Source organism: Erythrolamprus reginae, chromosome 3 (assembly GCF_031021105.1).
Source record: "Erythrolamprus reginae isolate rEryReg1 chromosome 3, rEryReg1.hap1, whole genome shotgun sequence".
Classification (NCBI taxonomy): domain Eukaryota; kingdom Metazoa; phylum Chordata; class Lepidosauria; order Squamata; family Dipsadidae; genus Erythrolamprus; species Erythrolamprus reginae.
The window spans coordinates 67,935,956-67,956,883 of NC_091952.1; the positions used below are offsets into that span (position 1 = coordinate 67,935,956).

General features: G+C 39.0%; 1 protein-coding gene across 1 annotated transcript in view; it reads left to right on the top strand.

The window, feature by feature from the left end:
* The window catches only part of IGFN1 (immunoglobulin like and fibronectin type III domain containing 1), a 36,091-nt gene extending 18,636 nt beyond the window's left edge, over nucleotides 1-17,455 (top strand). Inside the window, exons 14-22 of the mRNA XM_070748528.1 lie at nucleotides 1,598-1,894; nucleotides 3,215-3,514; nucleotides 4,861-5,034; nucleotides 6,199-6,327; nucleotides 7,917-8,213; nucleotides 9,720-9,808; nucleotides 13,767-13,962; nucleotides 16,298-16,597; nucleotides 17,118-17,455. Coding sequence (XP_070604629.1) covers nucleotides 1,598-1,894; nucleotides 3,215-3,514; nucleotides 4,861-5,034; nucleotides 6,199-6,327; nucleotides 7,917-8,213; nucleotides 9,720-9,808; nucleotides 13,767-13,962; nucleotides 16,298-16,597; nucleotides 17,118-17,455 — 2,120 coding nt within the window. The remainder of the gene's footprint in view (nucleotides 1-1,597; nucleotides 1,895-3,214; nucleotides 3,515-4,860; nucleotides 5,035-6,198; nucleotides 6,328-7,916; nucleotides 8,214-9,719; nucleotides 9,809-13,766; nucleotides 13,963-16,297; nucleotides 16,598-17,117) is intronic.
* The last annotated feature ends 3,473 nt before the right edge of the window (nucleotides 17,456-20,928 follow it).

Sequence of the window (20,928 nt, forward strand, 5' to 3'; positions counted from 1 at the left end):
AAGCATTTCAACTTCTGCTTACACATTTCCAGGGATCAGATAATGCCATCTAATTAAGCAATTTATTCCACTGGTTAACAGTTCTTATCAAGTGGGACTATCTCATAATATCTAACTGATTAGTTCTGATCCTACCGAGTCTAGGGTGACAAGCCTATTCCCTCTTCCATATAATAGAAGCTATAGATATTTACACTTTAACATATTTCTCATCTTCTCCTCACCCGTCTTCTCTTTTGCAGAACTTGCCCTTATTCTTTTAACTGTTCCCAATAGTGCTGAATTTCCAGTCTCCGCCATCTTGGAGTTCACATATTCTGAATTCACTTCAGATTGTCAGTAGCCCTTTGAGATTGTGGTGTTCAGAACTGGACACAATATCCCATTTGGGACCTGAACAAGGCAGAGTGAGACAGTGCTTTTTCCATAATCTGGACTCCAAGTTAATGCATCGAAATGTAGCATTTTTTCCTTTAAGCAACTCCAATTGTAGCTTTCAGTTTGAGATCTACTACAACATCCAAATTCTTTTCACAATTGCTATTGCAATTTTCCCATTATATATTTATATATCCCCTCCCGCCCCCAAAATGCAAGAGTTCACATTTCTGTCAATTAAATTCCCTTTTATTCATTTGGATCACTGTTCAAACTATCTATCTATCTATCTATCTATCTATCTATCTATCTATCTATCATCTATCTATCTATCTATCTATCTATCATCTATCTATCATCTATCTATCATAACTCTTGACTCCCAGTGACTAATATTTGAATCTTATTTCTCTTATGGAGTGCTAGCAATGGCACGTACATTCCTTTTTTGTACCATATTTTATGTTACATTAAATCAAGAAACACATTTTCCCTTGGTTATAATATTGGATCAATTTTTTAGCTTCATCTTAGGAATGCTTTTCTTTGCGTTTTAACAAGATAGTTCAGAAATTGTACATGTGCTAGGGGATTTTATATTTTGGTTGGTAGGAATCATAGGGTTTTTTTTAATATTGAATTTATTTTTAATAGTAATTTAATAGTAGTGGCCACTATAAAAAAACAATATAAAAAAGATAAATAGAAGGTGAAGAAAAGTAAGAAAATGGGAAAAATGGAGAAAAGAAAGAAAAGAATAAGAATACAGCAAAAAAAGAGGAAATATATAAAGAAATGACTTCCTACTTCATAAGTACAGTATAAACAATTTTAGTAACTGAACTTTTCTTACAATAGCCCATCTCTTATCTATAAACACATTTATAAATATATAAACAGATCCTGAAAGCTTCATCATTGGGAGAAAAGAAATGATCATTGTCAAATAATCTTAAAATTTGTGAACTTGAAAGGAAAAATGGAGGTTAACAAGACTGGACTCATTAGAAAAAGGGTGGAATTAAAATTGAGGGAGGGGCATGTCACTCACTCCTAGCTTTCTTTCAGATTTCCATAAGGTTTGTTGTGAGAGAATTTAAACATTGAATGAGTAGTTATGCAGTCACTCATGGTTTGCCAGAAGATTTTTTGAAGTCAAAAATAGCAAGCTTTCAACTTTGTTTACATTCAGTGGCTTATTCAGTGCACCCTTTTTCAGATCCTCCAAATGTTGACTCCACACTTCTGGAAAAACTAAAGAAGGAACCTATTGTGATAAAGGCAGGAAAAAATGCCATGGTTAAGATTCCATTTGAAGGTCGGAAACCAGTCAGAGTAATGTGGTTAAAGGATAACCAGGAACTTCTGGATGATGACAGGATGAACATAGATTCTTCAGAGTACTTTACTCGACTCTCCATACCCAGCACCAGGCGGAAGGATACTGGAGATTATAAAGTGAGATTAAAGAATGAGTGTGGAAGTCTTGATGTTCCTGTCAAGCTGGAAGTGATAGGTGAGGAAACTGTAGTATTCAGGCAACTATTTTTTGTTTGTGTGTGTGTGTGTGTGTGTGTGTGTGTGTGTGTATGTTTTATACATATGTACAAACTGTTAAACGTTTATACATGGAAGAATTTTTATACCCTCTTCATGGGAAGCTGGATAAAAATAAGTTGATGTAAAATGAAATAGGCAATGCTTTTCAATTTAATCAAAGACAGATACAAGAAGTTTGTTTATAGCACTATAGTGTTCAGCAGTGATGTTCACATGGCCTTCTGTGGTCACTAGGACATTTACATGGGAACATAGGTGAGAGACGTTTCAGGGGTCACAGCAGTGGTGGGATTCAAATAATATAACAACTGGTTCTCTGCCCTAATAATTTCTTCCAGCAACCAGTTCACCAAACTCCTTAGAAAGTTAACAACTGGTTCTCCTGAAGTGGTGATAAGTGGCTGAATCCCATAACTATGCCACAGCATATGGTGAGATGGCCACAGAAAAGCAAAGTGTATTATACACTGCTCAAAAAAATAAAGGGAACACTTAAACAACATAATATAACTCCAAGTAAACCAAACTTCTGTGAAATCAAACTACTTACGAAACAACTCTGATTGACAATCAATTTCACATGCTGTTGTGCACATTCAACTTTGTACAGAACGAAGTATTCAATGAGAATATTGCATTCATTCATATCTAGGATGTATTATTTGAGTGTTCCCTTTATTTTTTAAAGCAGCAAATACTGTCTTGCATTAGAAAATGGATCACTTCCTGTCTCATCTTTCTATCTAGTAATGGAATCTGGACGTAGAGGGGATATAGGTGAAAAAAAGGTCAGAGGAAGCCATTTGCAAAAAAAAAAGTTGAGAAATCTTGGTATATATATTATATTGGAATTTTAATTTTTTATTGGTGTAAAATATTCTACCAATTTTTTTTCTGAACTCTCCTTTGATCAAATGTTTTGTTTGGTCATTATTGTTGTGTATGTTCTTTCTGAGGAAAAGGAATCTCATACTGAGAATCAGAGATGGAAGTTTCTACCACTTGGGCAGAATACTTGTTTCTTAGAGAGAAGACAATTGCAGTAGTAGACAGATGAGCAAGAGGAGACAAGAATAAGTTGCTAGTACAGTATTTAATTGATTAGCATCTGATTCATTGTTTCAATATAATCAAGGGAATAAATAGTGTATTTATAGTATTGTTAGCTTCTTTTTTATAATTTATTTGTACCTAGCCTTAGTCTGCTAGTTTCTCTTAAGCGATTATAACAAACCCTAATCCTTGCTCATTTTCTCTGTTTCGGTCTTTCATTCAGATAAGCCACAATCACCAATAGGCCCTATAGCGGTTGTAGACAGTTCTGCAAATGGCATAACTATTCAGTGGAAACCCCCAAGAGATGATGGTGGTAAACCAATCCAGGGTTATATTATTGAGAGGCAACAGGTTGGTAGAAAGACCTGGGTGACACTGGGAAAAACCAGTGGAAGCACTACTATTTTCACCACCAACAAAGTGGAACATGACAAAAGCTATTACTTCAGGGTGAAAGCAGTGAATTCCTTGGGCACCAGTGAGGCCCTGGAATCTGACGAAGTCATGGCTGCTGCAAAAGGTGATTTGTCATTTTCTATATATTTGTCAAAGGATTATGACAATGTCTAACGCTGTTGCAAAACCTAAAGAGTTTGTCATTAATATTAAATATAGACTGCACTCTACTGAACATGAATATTGCCATTCAATCTCATGAGTACTTTCCACAAATATTATTTCTTGAGTATTTCAGGCAACATCAGATGTATTATTTTGGCAGTTCTTACAGAAAGCTCCTAAAATCATGCTAATGTATTATCTTTATTAATCTTAATTAATGCAATAAATTAATACAATAAGTAATAATAGAAGATTTATTTTCTTTGCTAATATGGATCCAAGATATTCAAGAATCAATTTTGAACTGTTGCTACTTCTTGGTATAGAATAAAACAAAGCCACATTCACAACTGTAAGGAAAGCCTCTACATCTTATTATGGCCCGATCTCTCTCTCTGAAAGTTTTGGAATTCATTATACCAGGGGTCCCCAAACTTTGCCACTTTAAGACTTGTGGACTTTCAGAATGACACATTTGAAGACATGTGCACTATACTGTATCTGCTTCTCATTGCAGGGAGAGATAATTTATTTGATCAGAGTCAGAGGTAGCCTGCTAAGGTGGAACGGTGACTTGTGCTCACCTCCATGGCTCTGAGTGCTAGCGGAGTCCAGTGCGATTATGCTACTGTACCTGTGCAGGTAGCAAAATCACGTGCGGAGATGCAGGTGCAGCCCTGTTTGGGCACGTTTTTTTGCTTTTGCACCTGCATCTCCATGCACGATTTTGCTACCTGCACAGGTGCAGTAGCATAATTGCGCTGGACTCCGCTAGCACTCAGAGCCATAGAGGCAAGCACACATCACTGTTCCACTTTAGCAGCCCACCTCTGATCAGAGTCTTCCGGGCATCTGATGAATCCTATTGGATTTCAGAGGGGACTTGAGGAGTGGTTCCCGAGGCTCTGATGCATGATGCAACTGAGACCTAGGGAGTTGTATCACTGATATGGGATCCCCCTGTAAATGTGTCCTAGGGAGTTCCTTAACTTTTAGGACTCCAGCGGTAAAGCAGCAGAAATCCTACAGCATTTCTGCTATAGGATGGAGGGAAATTCAGGGCAAACCTGATGGGGTTTATGGTGAAATATGATCTTATGGTAATAAAATCAACAAAACCTAATGATGTTAACCATTAGCACGTTTGCAGATCATAAGTTGGCAGCCATCTTCACTGTCTTCAGTAGTCAGTTAAAATCAGTTTTGACTTACTTTACTTTTAAAATCGTATCCTCTCTTAGCTGTTTTTTTATTATCTTAGTTGACAAACAACAAAATTTTAAAATCTTGGAAACAATTCCTCAGCTTCTCCAAGCCCTCCTGGTCCACCTAAAGTTAACAGTGCCAACAAAGATGCCATCACAATTTCATGGTCTGCACCACATAAAATAGGGAATTCACGAATTTTGGGCTACAGAGTTGAAAAACGCAAGAAGGGTAGTAACTTCTGGACATCTGTCACTGATTTGCCCATAACAGGTAAGTAATTTATGTTTCTATAAGAGCTAGGTAATTTTTGCAATGGTGTAGATTGAGACAAAAGTCAATCATGCTGTGGTCAGTATTGGGAAAGGGATCATATATTTGTAGTTCATAAATTGAGCTCAAGCTGTTGAAGAAGATGTGATCAAGGCAGTTATAGAGTCTAGAGTTATTCGTTACTAGTTGTTCTAGTCCCAGATTAGTAATAGTGTCTTGTAGGGTTGCATGGATGGATTCAGTCGTAGTTTCATATATATAAGTGGATCACAAGCTTCCTAACAGACAGGAAGCAGAGATAAAGTTAGGCAAAATCACATCAGATACCTGTACAATTAGCACACACATACCCCTGGTTGTATGCTCTCACCATTGTCTCATTTGAGACAATGATGAAGCTGCATACAAATGGCATGTTGATCAACTAGCCTCATGATGCAACAATCTGGGACCGAACACACTCCAAACCATAGAAATGGTGGTAGATTTTAGAAGAAACTCTCCCATTCTGCTACCTCTTACAATACTACACAAAACAGTATCAACAGTAAAGACCTTCAAATTTCTAGATTCTATCATATCTCAAAACTTAAAATGGTCACTTAACATAAAAACATCATTAAAAAAGCACAACAAAGAATGTTATTTCTGTGACAACTCAGGAAGCTCAAACTGCCCAAGGAGCTATGATGTAGTTCTACAGAGGAATAACTGAATCTGTCATCTGCATCTTGATAATTGTCTGGTTTGGTTCTGCAACCCAACACAACAGACACAAGCTTCAGAGGATAATCAAAACTGCAGGAAAAAAAATCCTGCCAACCTGCCTCCCACTGAGGACCTGTATGTTACACCAATCAAAAAGAGGGCTGTGAAAATATTTACTGACCCCTTGCATCCTGGACATAAATTGTTTCAACTCCTACCCTCAAAACAACACCATAGAGAACTGCACACCAAGACAACTAGACACAATAACATTTTCCCCCCAAACACCACCACTCTGCTAAACAAATAATTCCCTCACCACTGTCAAACTATTCCCTAATTTTTAGGTTTATTTTTCATTTTTTAATGTGGGCTAAGTTATAAGGATAATAATTGCAAACGCAATAATGTGCATACATCCATTGTTTATGATAAAACTGTTTATTTATGCTACAGACAGAAAGTATACAGTGAATGGTTTGAAGGAGGGACTGCAGTATGAATTCCGTGTGGCTGCCATCAATAACGCAGGCGTGGGCGAGGCCAGTGCACCTTCAGAATCTATTTGTGCTCAAGTTCCTTTGAGTAAGTAGTTTACTTCCTCTCTTATATTTATTTTCTCATTATTCAATATATATTTATGCTACTTCCCTCATAACTGTGTCTTTAAGCTGCTTGCAATAAATAATGTATTAGTAGCGGCACTGAAAAACTGCAAAGGTAGCATGTGGATAGAAGAAGTTATTTCATACAAAGTAGTGGCATGTGATGACTTCTCTCACAATCATGTAGTAACATGAAATGTCCCCTCCCAAAGCATTGTGCTTCTCTCAAAGGACAAGATAATCATTAACCATACTCACAAATTCCTTTTAAAAAACATATTTCTTTAATTATTAATTTGTTAGGATTTTTTAAAAAAAACTAATAAGATTATCTAAAAAAGAAGTAAGTGAACAAATACCATATACCAAATAATGAGACGAGGTATTTGGAGTTCTATACATAAAATGGGATTTGTCTAGCTTTTATTGAATGGATGATAGTCAATTTTCAGGAAATTTTAGTACAGTAGCTATTCCATTGACAGTAGGACAAAGTAAGTTACTACAGTGATACCTTGTCTTACAAACTTAATTGGTTCCAGGATGAGGTTCTTAAGGTGAAAAGTTTGTAAGACGAAACAATGTTTCTCATAGGAATCAATGGAAAAGCGATTAATGTGTGCAAGCCCAAAATTCACCCCTTTTGCCAGCCAAAGTGCCCGTTTTTGTGCTGCTTGGATTCCCCTGAGGATCCCCTCCATGGGAAACCCCACCTCTGGACTTCTGTGTTTTTGTGATGCTGCAGGGGAATCCCAGCAGGGGAATCCCAGCAGTGCAAAAATGAGCGCTTCGCTGGCAACGGAAGTCCGGAGGTGGGGTTTCCCAGTGAAGGGAGCATCAGTGAAATCGCAGCATTGCAAAAACACCAAAGTCCTCGAAACCCTACTTCCAGACCTCTGTATTTTTGCGATGCTGCGATTTCACTGAGGCTCCCTTCGCTGGGAAACCCCACCTCCGGACTTCTGGGAAACCCCACCTCCGGACTTCTGTTGCCAGCGAAGTGCCCGTTTTTGCACTGCTGGGATTCTCCTGCTGAAGGAACTAAAGAAGGAACCTATCGTGATAAAGGCAGGAAAAAATGCCATGGTTAAGATTCCATTTGAAGGTTGGAAACCAGTCAGAGTAATGTGGTTAAAGGATAACCAGGATTCCCCTGCAGCATCACAAAAACATGGAAGTCCAGAGGTGGGGTTTCCCATGGAGGGGATCCTCAGGAGAATCCCAGCAGTGCAAAAACAGGTGCTTCACTGGCAACGGGAGTCCAGAGGTGGTGCATCCCAGCGGCGGCGGTGGGTTTGTAAGGTGAAAATAGTTTGTAAGAAGAGGCAAAAAAAATCTTAAACCCCAGGTTTGTATCTCGAAAAGTTTGTATGATGAGGCGTTTGTAAGACGAGGTATCACTGTATTTGAAAATGTTCTGTGGTGAGGGAAAGAAAGAATGAAGAACAGGGGTTCCTACTGGTTTTCAGTAGACCATAAAGAGTTAATAACGCAAAGGAAACAATGGGAAACAGAATGTAAAAGAGCAACCCTGAAATGATATCAAAATGTTAACACTCCCTTTTCCAGAATCTCCAGGTCCAGTGAAAGATCTAAAAGTGGTTAATACTGACTACTGCAGCTTCTCCTTATCATGGAGGAAACCAGAAGAAGAAAGTTGTGTCAAAGGATATATTGTTGAGATTCGACACTCTGATACCCTGAAATGGACTCGGTGTAATACTGTCCCAATACAAACAACTGCATATACATTTAGAGGATTAAAAGCCAGGGAGCCATATTTCCTACGTGTGAGAGCAATTAATGATGGTGGTTTGGGTGACCCAGTTGAAATGGATACTTGTGTTCAGGCAGTACCTTCTTCTGGTAAGTCAAACTATGTAAATTCTGCTTTGAAAATTAAATATTTATAGAAATAATTCTGGACTACCTTATTTGAATGACATCTCATGACTGTTCCTCCTGTTTATATGAAATTCTGTTCAAAAATAGTGAAAGGAAAAAGCAAAGCATGTGAAATCTATGATATAGCTGTTATTTAACAGGTGGGCAAGAGGCTGGAGAACGAAAGGATATGATTCAAGGTATTGAGGATAAGGACAGAAAGGTCAGATCTTATGAAGGTCCAGGTAAGTTGAGGTTAGTCCTATAAATTAATTATTAAAGAATTGGGTTTTATGGGAGAACTTGAAAGATAAAAGGAAACAATCTGATAAATTATGGACGTTACTCTAGATCTTGTGTCTCCAATCTTGGCAATTTAAAGACTTGTGGACTTCAACTCAGCTTTGCTGGCTGAGGAATTCTGGTGAGTTGAAGTCCATAAGTCTTCAAGTTGCCAAGGTTGGAGACCTATGCTCTAGATCAGTGATGGTGAACCTATGGCATGTGTGCCACAGGTGGCACACGGACCCATATCTGCTGGTATATGAGACGTTGCCCTAGCTCAACTCCAGTATGCATATACTTGCTGGCCAGCTTATTTTTGGCTTAAATGGAGGCTGTGAGAGGACATTTTCAGGTTCTGGAGGGTGTGAGGTATGGGGGGTGAGGGAGTTTTCACCCTCCCCAGGCTTCAGGGAAGCCTCTGGAGCCTGGGGAGGGCACAAAACAGGTCTACCGGGCTGAACGGAAGTTGGAAAATAGGCTGTTTCCAGCCTGCAGAAGCCTCCCGGGAGTGAGGGTGGCAGGGGAGGACATTTTTGCCCTCCCCAGGCATTGATTATGGGTGTGGACACTCATGCATACACAATAGTGCGTGTGCATGTGCTTTCAGCACCTGAGGAAAAAGGGGTTCGCCATCACTGCTCTAGATAGTTCTGGAAAAGGTTAACATTATTGAAAGAACAGAAGAGACCTTTGAAAGAAAGCCAAAACCAGAAGACATTGTATCCAGAGAGATCTGGAAAAGTTACATAGTAGTTACATTGAAGAAGAAATGGAAGAATAATGCTTGGGACATATTTAGCTCAACTGTCCTATCTAGGGTATTTCCGAACTTGAAACCTTCAAGATATATTGGATTATCACCATTTATAGCTGTAGGAAGTATTTTAATGGAGATGTTTGCAAATGTCTGACTGTGAAGAAAAGACAGCATCACTGCTTTCCTTATTAATATTTAACAACTGTAGAAAGGAAATGCATTTAACTGATTATTTTTCAGTCATTTTTTAAATGAAATGGGATTTTAGGCCATTGCATGCTTCTTGGATGATAAAACATCTCGATTCTATAGAATATGCAGTGGGGATTGAGGAGTTGTTTTGAACGTTTTATATATTGCAGTTACTGTACTGAACAATATTATGCCGAAACATACTTACATATGTATGTATGCATGTATGTATATATGTATGTATATATTTCCAGTTAACCCCAAGTTCTTAGTGAAGGATACTGTTGAAAGTTTCATGAATGTGAAAGCAGGGGATCCCATCCATGTGCAACTTCCTTTTGAAGTAAGTATAGCTTTTGCAAGCAATATATAATAAATATGTTTCTGTGCTTTTTTATATGTCAGTAAATAAAGCTATGTAGAGATTTGGAACTGTTATAAATATTTTACATGTTACTTTATAATAATCCTTGAAATGAAAGAAAAGGTAGAATAGTTAGAATAATTTGGTTGTCTTATTTGGAGTTACTTCTCATTAGAGAAATTTATATCTTGAGCTAGGGGTAGTGATTTACCCCCGGACGCTGAGTAACGACGCTGAGACATGTTGTGGATTAAATATGGGTCATTTATTGAATTAACATAAATTTAAATAAATTTAAATACGTCAATTTAAATATTTAAATTCAGAACGAACTAAGGACCTGCAGAGGCCAAAACTAACGGGGCAGAAATTCCTACCAGAAAATTCCTTGGCAACATTGGGCAAAAACTCCTGCTGAACCAGGTGAAGGTAACCACCTTCACCTGGATCCAAGCCACGCCCCTTCGCGTGTGGGAGGAGTTCACCCTCCAATCCCCGTGGGAAATTGGACCCGGTGATTCCCATGGACATCCTCTCTCCAATCCCCGACGTTGCTCCAACCTCTAGTTCCTGGAGAGAGGCGGTCCATCACCCTTTGAAGGATGCCCAAAGGAGCATGTGCTGTTGCTTCTAAATGCCCATTTCCGCCCCTAACCTGCCCAACCCCAATGACCAAAGGGAGGCCTATACTGACATCTAAGTGCGCCGCACCCCCTAACCAATCCAATCCGTGCCGTCAGTGTGGAATAGGCGAAAAAACGGCCGCCTCTAAAGGGGAGGCCGCAAAAAATTCCTATTCGGCCCCGAGGCGATCTCCTCAGGACACACTGTTGATAGCGGAGGGTGGGCGGGTGTTCACTTTCATTAAGCCGAGGGCAAGGGGGAGGTACTGCCTGAATCCCCCTTAAATAGGGCGACTCAGGACCTCCCCCGTCCAGCAGGCAGCACGCTACCCTGGCGCGCTGCCAAATCTGAACTTCCGGGTTCCTGAGGAACCCGGGGGAGGTCCTGCCTGAATCGCCCCTAAATAGGGCGATTCATGACCTCCCCCATCCAGCAGGCAGCGCGCTACCCTGGCGCGCTGCCAAAAGCAGAACTTCCGGGTTCCAGAGGAACCCGGAAGTCCGGAGCTCGAAAGAGCTGCTGCCAGCGTCTCCCAGCCCCGGAGGTAATTTCAGCCGGCGGTTTTAATCCGTCGGCTGTGTATTTCTGACAGTCTCAAAATGGGTGAGCAGTGTGGTCGGGCAGTAGGAAAAGCAAGTAGGATGCTTGGCTGTATAGCTAGAGGTATAACAAGCAGGAAGAGGGAGATTATAGACCACATTTGGAATACTGTGTTCAGTTCTGGAGACCTCACCTAGAAAAAGATATTAGAAACATAGAAGTCTGATGGCAGAAAAAGACCTCATGTTCCATCTAGTCTGCCCTTATACTATTTTCTGTATTTTATCTTAGGATGGATATATGTTTATCCCAGGCATGTTTAAATTCAGTTACTGTGGATTTATCTACCACGTCTGCTGGAAGTTTGTTCCAAGGATCTACTACTCTTTCAATAAAATAATATTTTCTCATGTTGCTTCTGATCTTTCCCCCAACTAACTTCAGATTGTGTCCCCTTGTTCTTGTGTTCACTTTCCTATTAAAAACACTTCCCTCCTGGACCTTATTTAACCCTTTAATATATTTAAATGTTTCGATCATGTCCCCCCTTTTCCTTCTGTCCTCCAGACTATACAGATTGAGTTCATTAAGTCTTTCCTGATACGTTTTATGCTTAAGACCATTCTTGTAGCCCGTCTTTGGACCCGTTCAATTTTGTCAATATCTTTTTGTAGGTGAGGTCTCCAGAACTGAACACAGTATTCCAAATGTGGTCTCACCAGCATTCTATATAGCGGGATCATAATCTCCCTCTTCCTGCTTGTTATACCTCTAGCTATGCAGCCAAGCATCCTACTTGCTTTCCCTACCACCTGACTGCACTGATATTGACAAAATTGAACAGGTCCAAAGACGGGCTACAAGAATGGTGGAAGGTCTTAAGCATAAAACGTATCAGGAAAGACTTAATGAACTCAATCTGTATAGTCTGGAGGACAGAAGGAAAAGAGGGGACATGATCGAAACATTTAAATATGTCAAAGGGTTAAATAAAGTTCAGGAGGGAAGTGTTTTTAATAGGAAAGTGAACACAAGAACAAGGGGACACAATCTGAAGTTAGTTGGGGGAAAGATCAAAAGCAACATGAGAAAATATTATTTTACTGAAAGAGTAGTAGATCCTTGGAACAAACTTCCAGCAGACGTGGTTGGTAAATCCACAGTAACTGAATTTAAACATGCCTGGGATAAACATATATCCATCCTAAGATAAAATACAAAAATAGTATAAGGGCAGACTAGATGGATCATGAAGTCTTTTCTTGCTGTCAGTCTTCTATGTTTCTATGTTTCTATGAGCTGATATGACAATGCAATAAAATTCTGTGTGCAGGTATCATTTTTTTTAAAAAAATGAGGTCTTCCTTGTTTACTTGGAATTCTAGATATTGTCTGTGCTGATATAAGTAAATTAAGAAGTTCTTGTTTGGCTTAGCCATGATGGTGAATCTGTGCTACACATGTCAGACATGCCCTCTCTGCTAGCACATGCACCGTCGCCCCAGGTCAGATCTCCATGGCATTTCTTTTGTGAGCTTCTGTTTCCTTGCAAATGATGAAACAGAAGCTCATGAAAAGAAAAGATCTTTTCTTTTGGAGAGAAAAAACAAACTGTTGTCAAATGTAAATATAGTTGCTTTAATGAGCCATTATGCCACAGAATAAATATAGTTGAAACTAAAGGAAACATAGAGAAATAGATATTGATAATTTAAGGAGATTAAGATATATTAGTAAATAGGAATTGAAATAGTTGCAAATGAATAAGCTGCAAACAAAAAAAATATCCTGCTATATAGCAGATATCTACTTTAAGTTCTGATACCAAAGTTACTTAATGTGTAAAGCATAATGCTTTATTTTGTCTTGTTTGTTTGTACGTATGCTTTTTTTTCTATGTCGTTTTGTTTTTATTAATGTAAATAACTAATAAAGATATTTTTTTTAAAAAAAGTTTGGCTGTGCTGCCAATCTTGGGATGCCCCACCTCCTGCCATCCATGTGCATGTCAGGACATGCACATGTTTCTTCATGCGTGCGCGCACACACTTTTCAGTTTGGGCATCCATGTCCATGAAGTTTAGGCATTCAATGTCTAAAAGGTTCACCATCACTATAAGATCACTTCAATACGAATGGAAGAAACTCCAGCCTATCTGTCATCAACTACCACATGAATCCCAGCAGCCGATAAGGTCCCACAGAGTTGGCCTTCTCCGGGTCCCGTCGACTAAACAATGTCGTCTGGTGGGCCCCAGGGGAAGAGCCTTCTCTGTAGCGGCCCTGGCCCTCTGGAATCAACTCCCCCGGAGATTAGAACTGCTCCCACCCTCCTTGTCTTCAGTAAACTACTTAAGACCCACCTATACCGCCAGGCATGGGGGATTTGAGACACCTTTCCCCCAGGCTTGTTATAATTTATGTTTGGTATGTATGTGCTGTTTGGTTTTTAATTTTGATAGGGTTTTTAGTTTTTTTTTTTTTAATATTAGATTTGTGCCTGTATAATACTGTTTTTATCATGTTGTGAGCCGCCCCGAGTCTTCGGAGAGGGGCGGCATACAAATCTAATAAATTATTATTATTATTATTATTATTATTATTATTATTATTATCAACTGCTGTTATGACACAATAAAGAAAATAATGGAGAAGCAATGTAGTACAATGTAAGCAATGTAGTACAAACTGTTACATAGAAGCTGGTTTATGCTACTGCCATGTATACATTTTGAAAGTAATTTAAAATCAATGTCCTTTTCATGTTTATCAGGCACCCCCATCTTCTGAAGTGATTTGGCTGAAAGATGGACTTTCACTGCCAGTAAAGGCCACAACTGCCACCAGAGAAGGACTGAGCCAACTCATCATACCAGAAGCTGAGATTTCTGACAGTGGACAGTATGCTTTCAGCCTTCAAACTGAACATGGGAGAAAGGAAATGTTCAGTTTTCAAGTTCAAGTTCAAGGTAAAGTTCATACAAGGAAATTAGCAACTATCTACATTCTACATTTGATCCTATGGCCTTACCTGGAAAACTAGTCATGTAGAATCTAGAACCTAGAATATTAGGGTTGGAAAGGACCTTGGAGATCTTCTAGTCCAACTCCTTGCTTGAGCAAGGAGTTCTGTGTTAGCAAATACTTCAAAAGAAAAGGATTTAGGCGTAGTGATTTCTGACAGTCTCAAAATGGGTGAACAGTGCAGTCAGGCAGTAGGGAAAGCAAGTAGGATGCTTGGCTGCATAGCTAGAGGTATAACAAGCAGGAAGAGGGAGATTATGATCCCGCTATATAGAATGCTGGTGAGACCACATTTGGAATACTGTGTTCAGTTCTGGAGACCTCACCTACAAAAAGATATTGACAAAATTGAACGGGTCCAAAAACGGGCTACAAGAATGGTGGAAGGTCTTAAGTATAAAACGTATCAGGAAAGACTTCATGAACTCAATCTGTATAGTCTGGAGGACAGAAGGAAAAGGGGGGACATGATCGAAACATTTAAATATATTAAAGGGTTAAATAAGGTCCAGGAGGGAAGTGTTTTTAATAGGAAAGTGAACACAAGAACAAGGGGACACAATCTGAGGTTAGTTGGGGGAAAGATCAAAAGCAACATGAGAAAATATTATTTTACTGAAAGAGTGGTAGATCCTTGGAACAAACTTCCAGCAGACGTGGTAGATAAATCCACAGTAACTGAATTTAAACATGCCTGGGATAAACATAGATCCATCCTAAGATAAAATACAGAAAATAGTATAAGGGCAGACTAGATGGACCATGGGGTCTTTTTCTGCCGTCAGACTTCTATGTTTCTATGTTTCTATGAGCAGGATTGAAGCTTTGCCTATTTTTAATATGCATTCTTAATTTATTATTAAATAATACATTATACTAAATATAATCTGCATTTGAATTAAAAAGGGGTGGACCTTTAATTGCATAACTGAGGTCACCATCTTGACTCTTTTGGACTTTCTTGTCTGTCACAAACTGTATGCAAAGACATTAAAGCTTGAAAAAGGAAAAAAATAAAATATCCTAACTACTGTCTATATAATAATCCTTCAGCAAGAAGAATATCAACTGTGCATTACCCACGAGTGCATCTTTCCAAGTGAAGTTTCAAGCTAAAATTGCCTAATTTATAGAGAGCCTCTGCTCTTTCCAATTCAGCTTGAAAGGTGGACCTGCAATATACTTAAGTGTCCCAATGAAGACTATTAGTTGCCTCACCTTTTATAAAGTGATTGAGTAACTAATTAAAATCAGGAGTATGCTAGCGTATTATAAGCGGTAGTTTGAAGCCATTTGAAAATAATCGGTTATACAGACATTATAGGCAGAAATGTATGTTTTAATAGGAACAAAGTTTTAATTCACCCTTTGCTGATTTGGCATCTTCAATATGGATTTGGAAACAACTCTCAGAAATTCCTGTCCACATTATTACAGCATTTTTGAATTTGTAAACAACCCATCTGAGAGATACAGTTAAACCCATCTGAGTTTAGGATATAAAGGATATAAAGACTTGTATCCTTACAATTTATATTGACTGGCACCTAATATGATTTGATTGGTTATATGTACCCAGACTATCATTAAGTGTTGTACCTTATGATTCTTGATGAATTTATTTTTTCTTTCATGTACACTGAGAGCATGTACACCAAGACAGATTCCTTGTGTGTCCAATCACACTTGGCCAATAAAATTCAATTCAATTTGATTCTACTCTACTCTACTCTACTGTATTTTAAAAAGGCCTGTGTTGCTATGTTCAAGAGAAGTGGTAGTTTAGTATAGTATCTGTTGACCTTATTTTCTCTTTTAATCATCTCTTAATGCTACCTTTACAGTATATGTTAATTATATTAATAAAGATCCTCCTATAAATTACTTTTTTTTTGAGAAGAGTAGATAAGAGCCAGTTGGTCACACTCCTTTACTATGCCATGCCTTTGGCTTTGTTAGATGGAAAATGTGTGCTGATCATATTTACACTTATAAAAGTATCTTGGGGAATTTAAAATTTTGAAAAACAAGACATAACAGCTGAACAGAACTATATTTTTATCCATCAAGGAGAACTTTCAGGATGAGAGACTGAAGTCCATGGAGCTATTCTTCTTTCTTCAATATATTTACATGCTTTCCATGCCACATAGTTTCTAAATCTATGATATTTAAATGTAGTTTCTGTAGGGTTTCTAAATTGGATGATAAATAAATAATCAAATTGTTCCATTCTAGAAACACTTGGAAATTCTTCCTGATTTTGGTTTTATTTTGCAGATATTCCAGAGTCTCCTGGCCCTATACAACTCATTGAGAATGTCCCTGGGACGGTGACTCTGATATGGGAGCCCTCACCCACAGAAAAGAGAGACAGTAATATAACCTACATGGTTATGAGATGTGATTCCAGAAAAGGACCATGGCAAATGGTGGCTGACCACATTTACAACAACAAATATACAGTTGTAAATTTTATCCCAGGTCGGAAATATTTCTTCAGAGTTCTGGCAAAAAATTGTGTAGGAATCAGCAAACCTTCTGAAACAGTGAACCCTTGGACTATTCAAAAAGAAAGGGGTAAATATAGATAACTATTGTTTGGGGAACTGTGCATGCTTTAAAAAACAGCATCTTTATGTAGGCTGTTGTTTTAATGAATCTGATAAAGCAGTTCATCTATAACATGACTCCAAAAATAGCATTTTTTTCCAGTCTTAGGTTTATTTGGATTCGTATTATAACAAATGGAATCATGTGCAGCATGGACTGGAGTATTCCTGAGGCATGCTTAGGGTATCTGATATCTTCATAATATTGGACAACTTTGGATTGATTTGAATTTAATTAAATTGAATATCAGTACAAAGTGACTAGTTAGCACTTCCCAGATCAATAATTTCCAGTCTAGAATATAGAATAATACCGAATGAACTGACATAGTTTAGTACTTTTCCTAAATGAGATCAGAAATGGTAGATAATTTATTGTAATTTATCATTATCAAGCCAGCTATGTTTGTAAATAGAAATAACAATGAATAATCCTTAATTATTAACATAATTTTGTTCTCCTGGTTTTATTTTTCCTCTACTTCCAGATTTATCTGAAATGAAGTTTCCAAGATATAAGGGGATCAACCGACATCAACCTCCAAGATTCCTTGTCCAACTGAAACCACATGTGGTAAATTTAGGATTTAATTGTCACATGAGTTGTGCTGTGACTGGAGATCCAGCCCCTCAGGTCACTTGGTACAAGGGTAACAAGAATCTCTCTCAGGATCCTGCCTTTTTCTGCAAAAATGATTTTGGGGTCTGCTCTCTTGTGATCTCTGGAGTCACACCTTCAGATGCCGGGCAATACAAGGTGTTGGCTGTCAATGAATTAGGCCAAGCAGTCAGCAAAGCTGAACTAACTGTGAAAGGTGGAGATTAAAAGGTAGATGAAGTTCACTTCCATATAAAATCATGTACTTTGCTCCAAATTAGACCTTTTTTCATGAATTCAATTAATTTAAGATGACAATATTTGAAAAATACTGATAGGAAAGCAGTAAGGCTCATGATAGGGTCACGGGTCAATATCTAGAATAAATTCAGCTCCGGTAATTGGTGTGTTCAATTTCCTGCAAAGTCATTTTTTCTGTACCAATCCTAAAAAAATTCTGATGATGAACTTTACCCTATCATCAATAATGACTTCCTTCTTGGTGGCAATCATCCTCCAAAATATTAAAATGTTTAACTTTGCTTGATTGTACCTTTGAAGTAAATCCAGAGTGGAAAAGTTATTATAGTAATCTCAAGGCTAAATTGTCTGTTGATAACTAACTATTTGAATCTGCATATAAAATCTAATGGCACAACTATGGTGAGATGGAACCTCAAAAAGTTACTTAGATTACAATTGATCCCATTAGTTCTAGTTTAAGAAGGAAACCCAATACTTGGTGCGATATTACAGAAAATCTGCTACTTTAAGAACCTTAGAATGCTAACATTTTGATAATTTAGGCAATCCATAGATTTTATCCCATTTTCTGATAATAATATATGTAATCATTTTTGTTCATTTTAAAGTCTATATAAAATCTGAAATTTTCAGCTATACATTTGTCTCTGAGATTTTTTCCCTATGAAAGAACCTGCATATTATTACAGCCTGCACTGAAACAGCTTCACTTTCAAATGTATGAACAATCCATTTATTCTTACATCACCATTCTGAAGGATTTATCTACTTCAGTGTTTTTCAACCAGTGTGCCATGGCACATTAGTGTGCCGCGAGACATGGTCAGGTGTGCCACGAAGCTCAGCAAGAGAGAGAAAGAGAGAGAGAGAAAGAAAGCAAGAGAGAAAGAAAGAAAGCAAGAGAGAAAGAGAAAGAAAGCAAGAGAGAGAGAGAAAGTGAGCGAGAGAGAGAGAGAAAGAAAGAAAGAGAGAAAGAGAGAGAGAGAGAAATCAAGCAAGAGAGAGAGAAAGAGAGGCAGGGAAGGAGGGAGAGATAGAAAGAGAGCAAAAAAGAGGGGAAGGAAGGAAGAGAGAAAGAAAGAGGGATGGATAGAGAGGGGAAGGAAGGAAGAGAGAGAGAAAGAGGGAGAGAAATAGAGCAAAAGGGAGGAAGAGAGAGAGATAATTTTTTTTGTCCAAACTTTTTTTAGCCCCCCCACCCGCCCCTGCTCAATGTGCCCCATGATTTTGTATATGTAAAAAATGTGCCACAACTCAAAAAAGGTTGAAAATAACTGATCTACTTGATGTCGCATGATTCCCACCGACCGGTTAGGTCCCATAGAGTTGGCCTTCTCTGGGTCCCATCGACTAAACAATGTCATTTGGCGGGACCCAGGAGAAGAGCCTTCTCTGTGGCGGCCCCGACCCTCTGGAACCAGCTTCCCCCAGATATCAGAGTTGCCCCCACCCTCCTTGCCTTTCGCAAGCTCCTTAAAACCCACCTCTGTCATCAGGCATGGGGGAATTGAAATTTTTCCCTTCCCCCTAGGCTTATAGAATTTATACATGGTATGCTTGTTTGTATGATTGGTCTCTTAAATTGGGGTTTTTAAGATTATTTTTAATATTAGATTTGTTACATTGTCTTCTTTATTGTTGTTAGCCACCCCGAGTCTCCGGAGAGGGGCGGCATACAAATCTAATAAATAAATAAAATAAATAAATAAGTGTAAAAACAACAACAGCTTTCGGAGAGTTTTTTTCTATCTTTTACAGTATGAAAGCTTTTGAAAATATGTTGTTTCAAGTAGAAGGGACAACATGCAAATGTATCAGTGATTTCTGGAAATGACTGAAAAGTCAATTACAGGTGGAGGAAAAATCACCATCCACCCTATTGGGTCACAGCAACAAAACCATTCATTCAACCAGATGTAATGCATTATTTAGGTAAATCTAGAGTGTTGAAATTCACCCTCTTCCCTAGCTGAAAGGTGTTCTGATATGCAAATGCTTTAGTTCCACCAACAATAGTTCTGCTGAAAGCTGTGATTTATGTATCCTTTGGAATTTAAAATGTTTGGAAGACTTTCATCTAGAAGAATAATATCTTTATAAGATATATTTCATTAGTTTCAATTATTGCATTACTTATGCCTGTATTTCTCTGTAGAAATATTAAAAAGCACTAAAAGGATAAAGGACAGCTGAATATTTTCATCAGTATTTTATTTCTTAATTTATTTTGAGGTGACAATGTTAGTTTCATCAAAAGAATCAAGGTGAGACTATGTTTAGGTGTTTCTGGAGAGAGGATTGCATTCTGATTATTATCCCAAATGTCTCAATAAAATAACATCCCATTCCAGGGAGGTGGTGTGTATTCTTTACTAAGTTATGCAGTTAACTATCTCTACATTTAATATCTTAAATCAGAATAACAAAAATTACAGAAAGTCAAAAGCAGTATACAGGTAGTCCTCAGGTTACGTCAGCCCCGAGTTACGATGTTTCGTGGTTACGGCATCTCCCAGCAGAGCAGCTCCATGCTTCTATTACCGCTCTATTGCAGAGCTCGGTTAACTTCTGTGGCCAGCCCCCCTCCTCCTGCCATGCCGTGCTCGCTTGGCTCGCTTTCACCGTGGGAGGAAGAGCCGGGACTCCCCAACCTGTTCCCCTCCCCTCAAAGCAGGCACCGTGCAACTGCTCCCCCACGCCCTCTGGCCAGCTTCCCATGGGGGGGGGAAAAGTGAGCTGTTGCCCTACTTACTTCCCCTCATGCCCCAAGTTTTGGCAGCGGGGTCCGGAATCTTCTAGCAAGCAGGCATTTCTTTAGTCACCTAAAGTACCACTCCTCGTGGTGGTGATATCACGATGTGGTGACCTGAGGGCAGCAAGGCCTCCCGAGCAGGTGTGTGTGAGGCTCTGCCCACCTGCAGCACTGGGTAAGGACCAGCTGTTGGTCCCTCGAAGCCGCTGCCGCCGCCGCTGCCTCCATTCAGGCGAGGGGGTCTCTGCAGTGGGTGGCCTCAGAGGCTGCAACTGCGGCTGATGCCCAGGGTCAGTAGTGGGGTGGGTGGGGGGTGAAGACTTTGTGGGAAGCTTGGGGGGCTCCGCCCCCTCCTCCCCTCGAGATTTTCTTGTGCTATTTTGCAAGCGGGAGGAGAGGACTGGGGGCAAGGCCCTTCAAATCAAGCTTTAGTGTAGCTGGCCGTGCTTCAGGGTTGGGGGGAATCAGGCAAGAGAGCATTAGAGCGAAGTGGAGGAAGATCAGGAATGTTCTGACTTACACCAAAACTCAGCTTACGACGCAGCGTAGGAACGGATCAATGTCGCAAGTCGGGGACTCCCTGTATTCATTCATTTGTTCATTCGTTCAATTTCTATGATTTATATAGGTTCTAGCACAATGATGGTGAACCTTTTTTTCCTTGGGTGCCAAAACAGTCTGCACA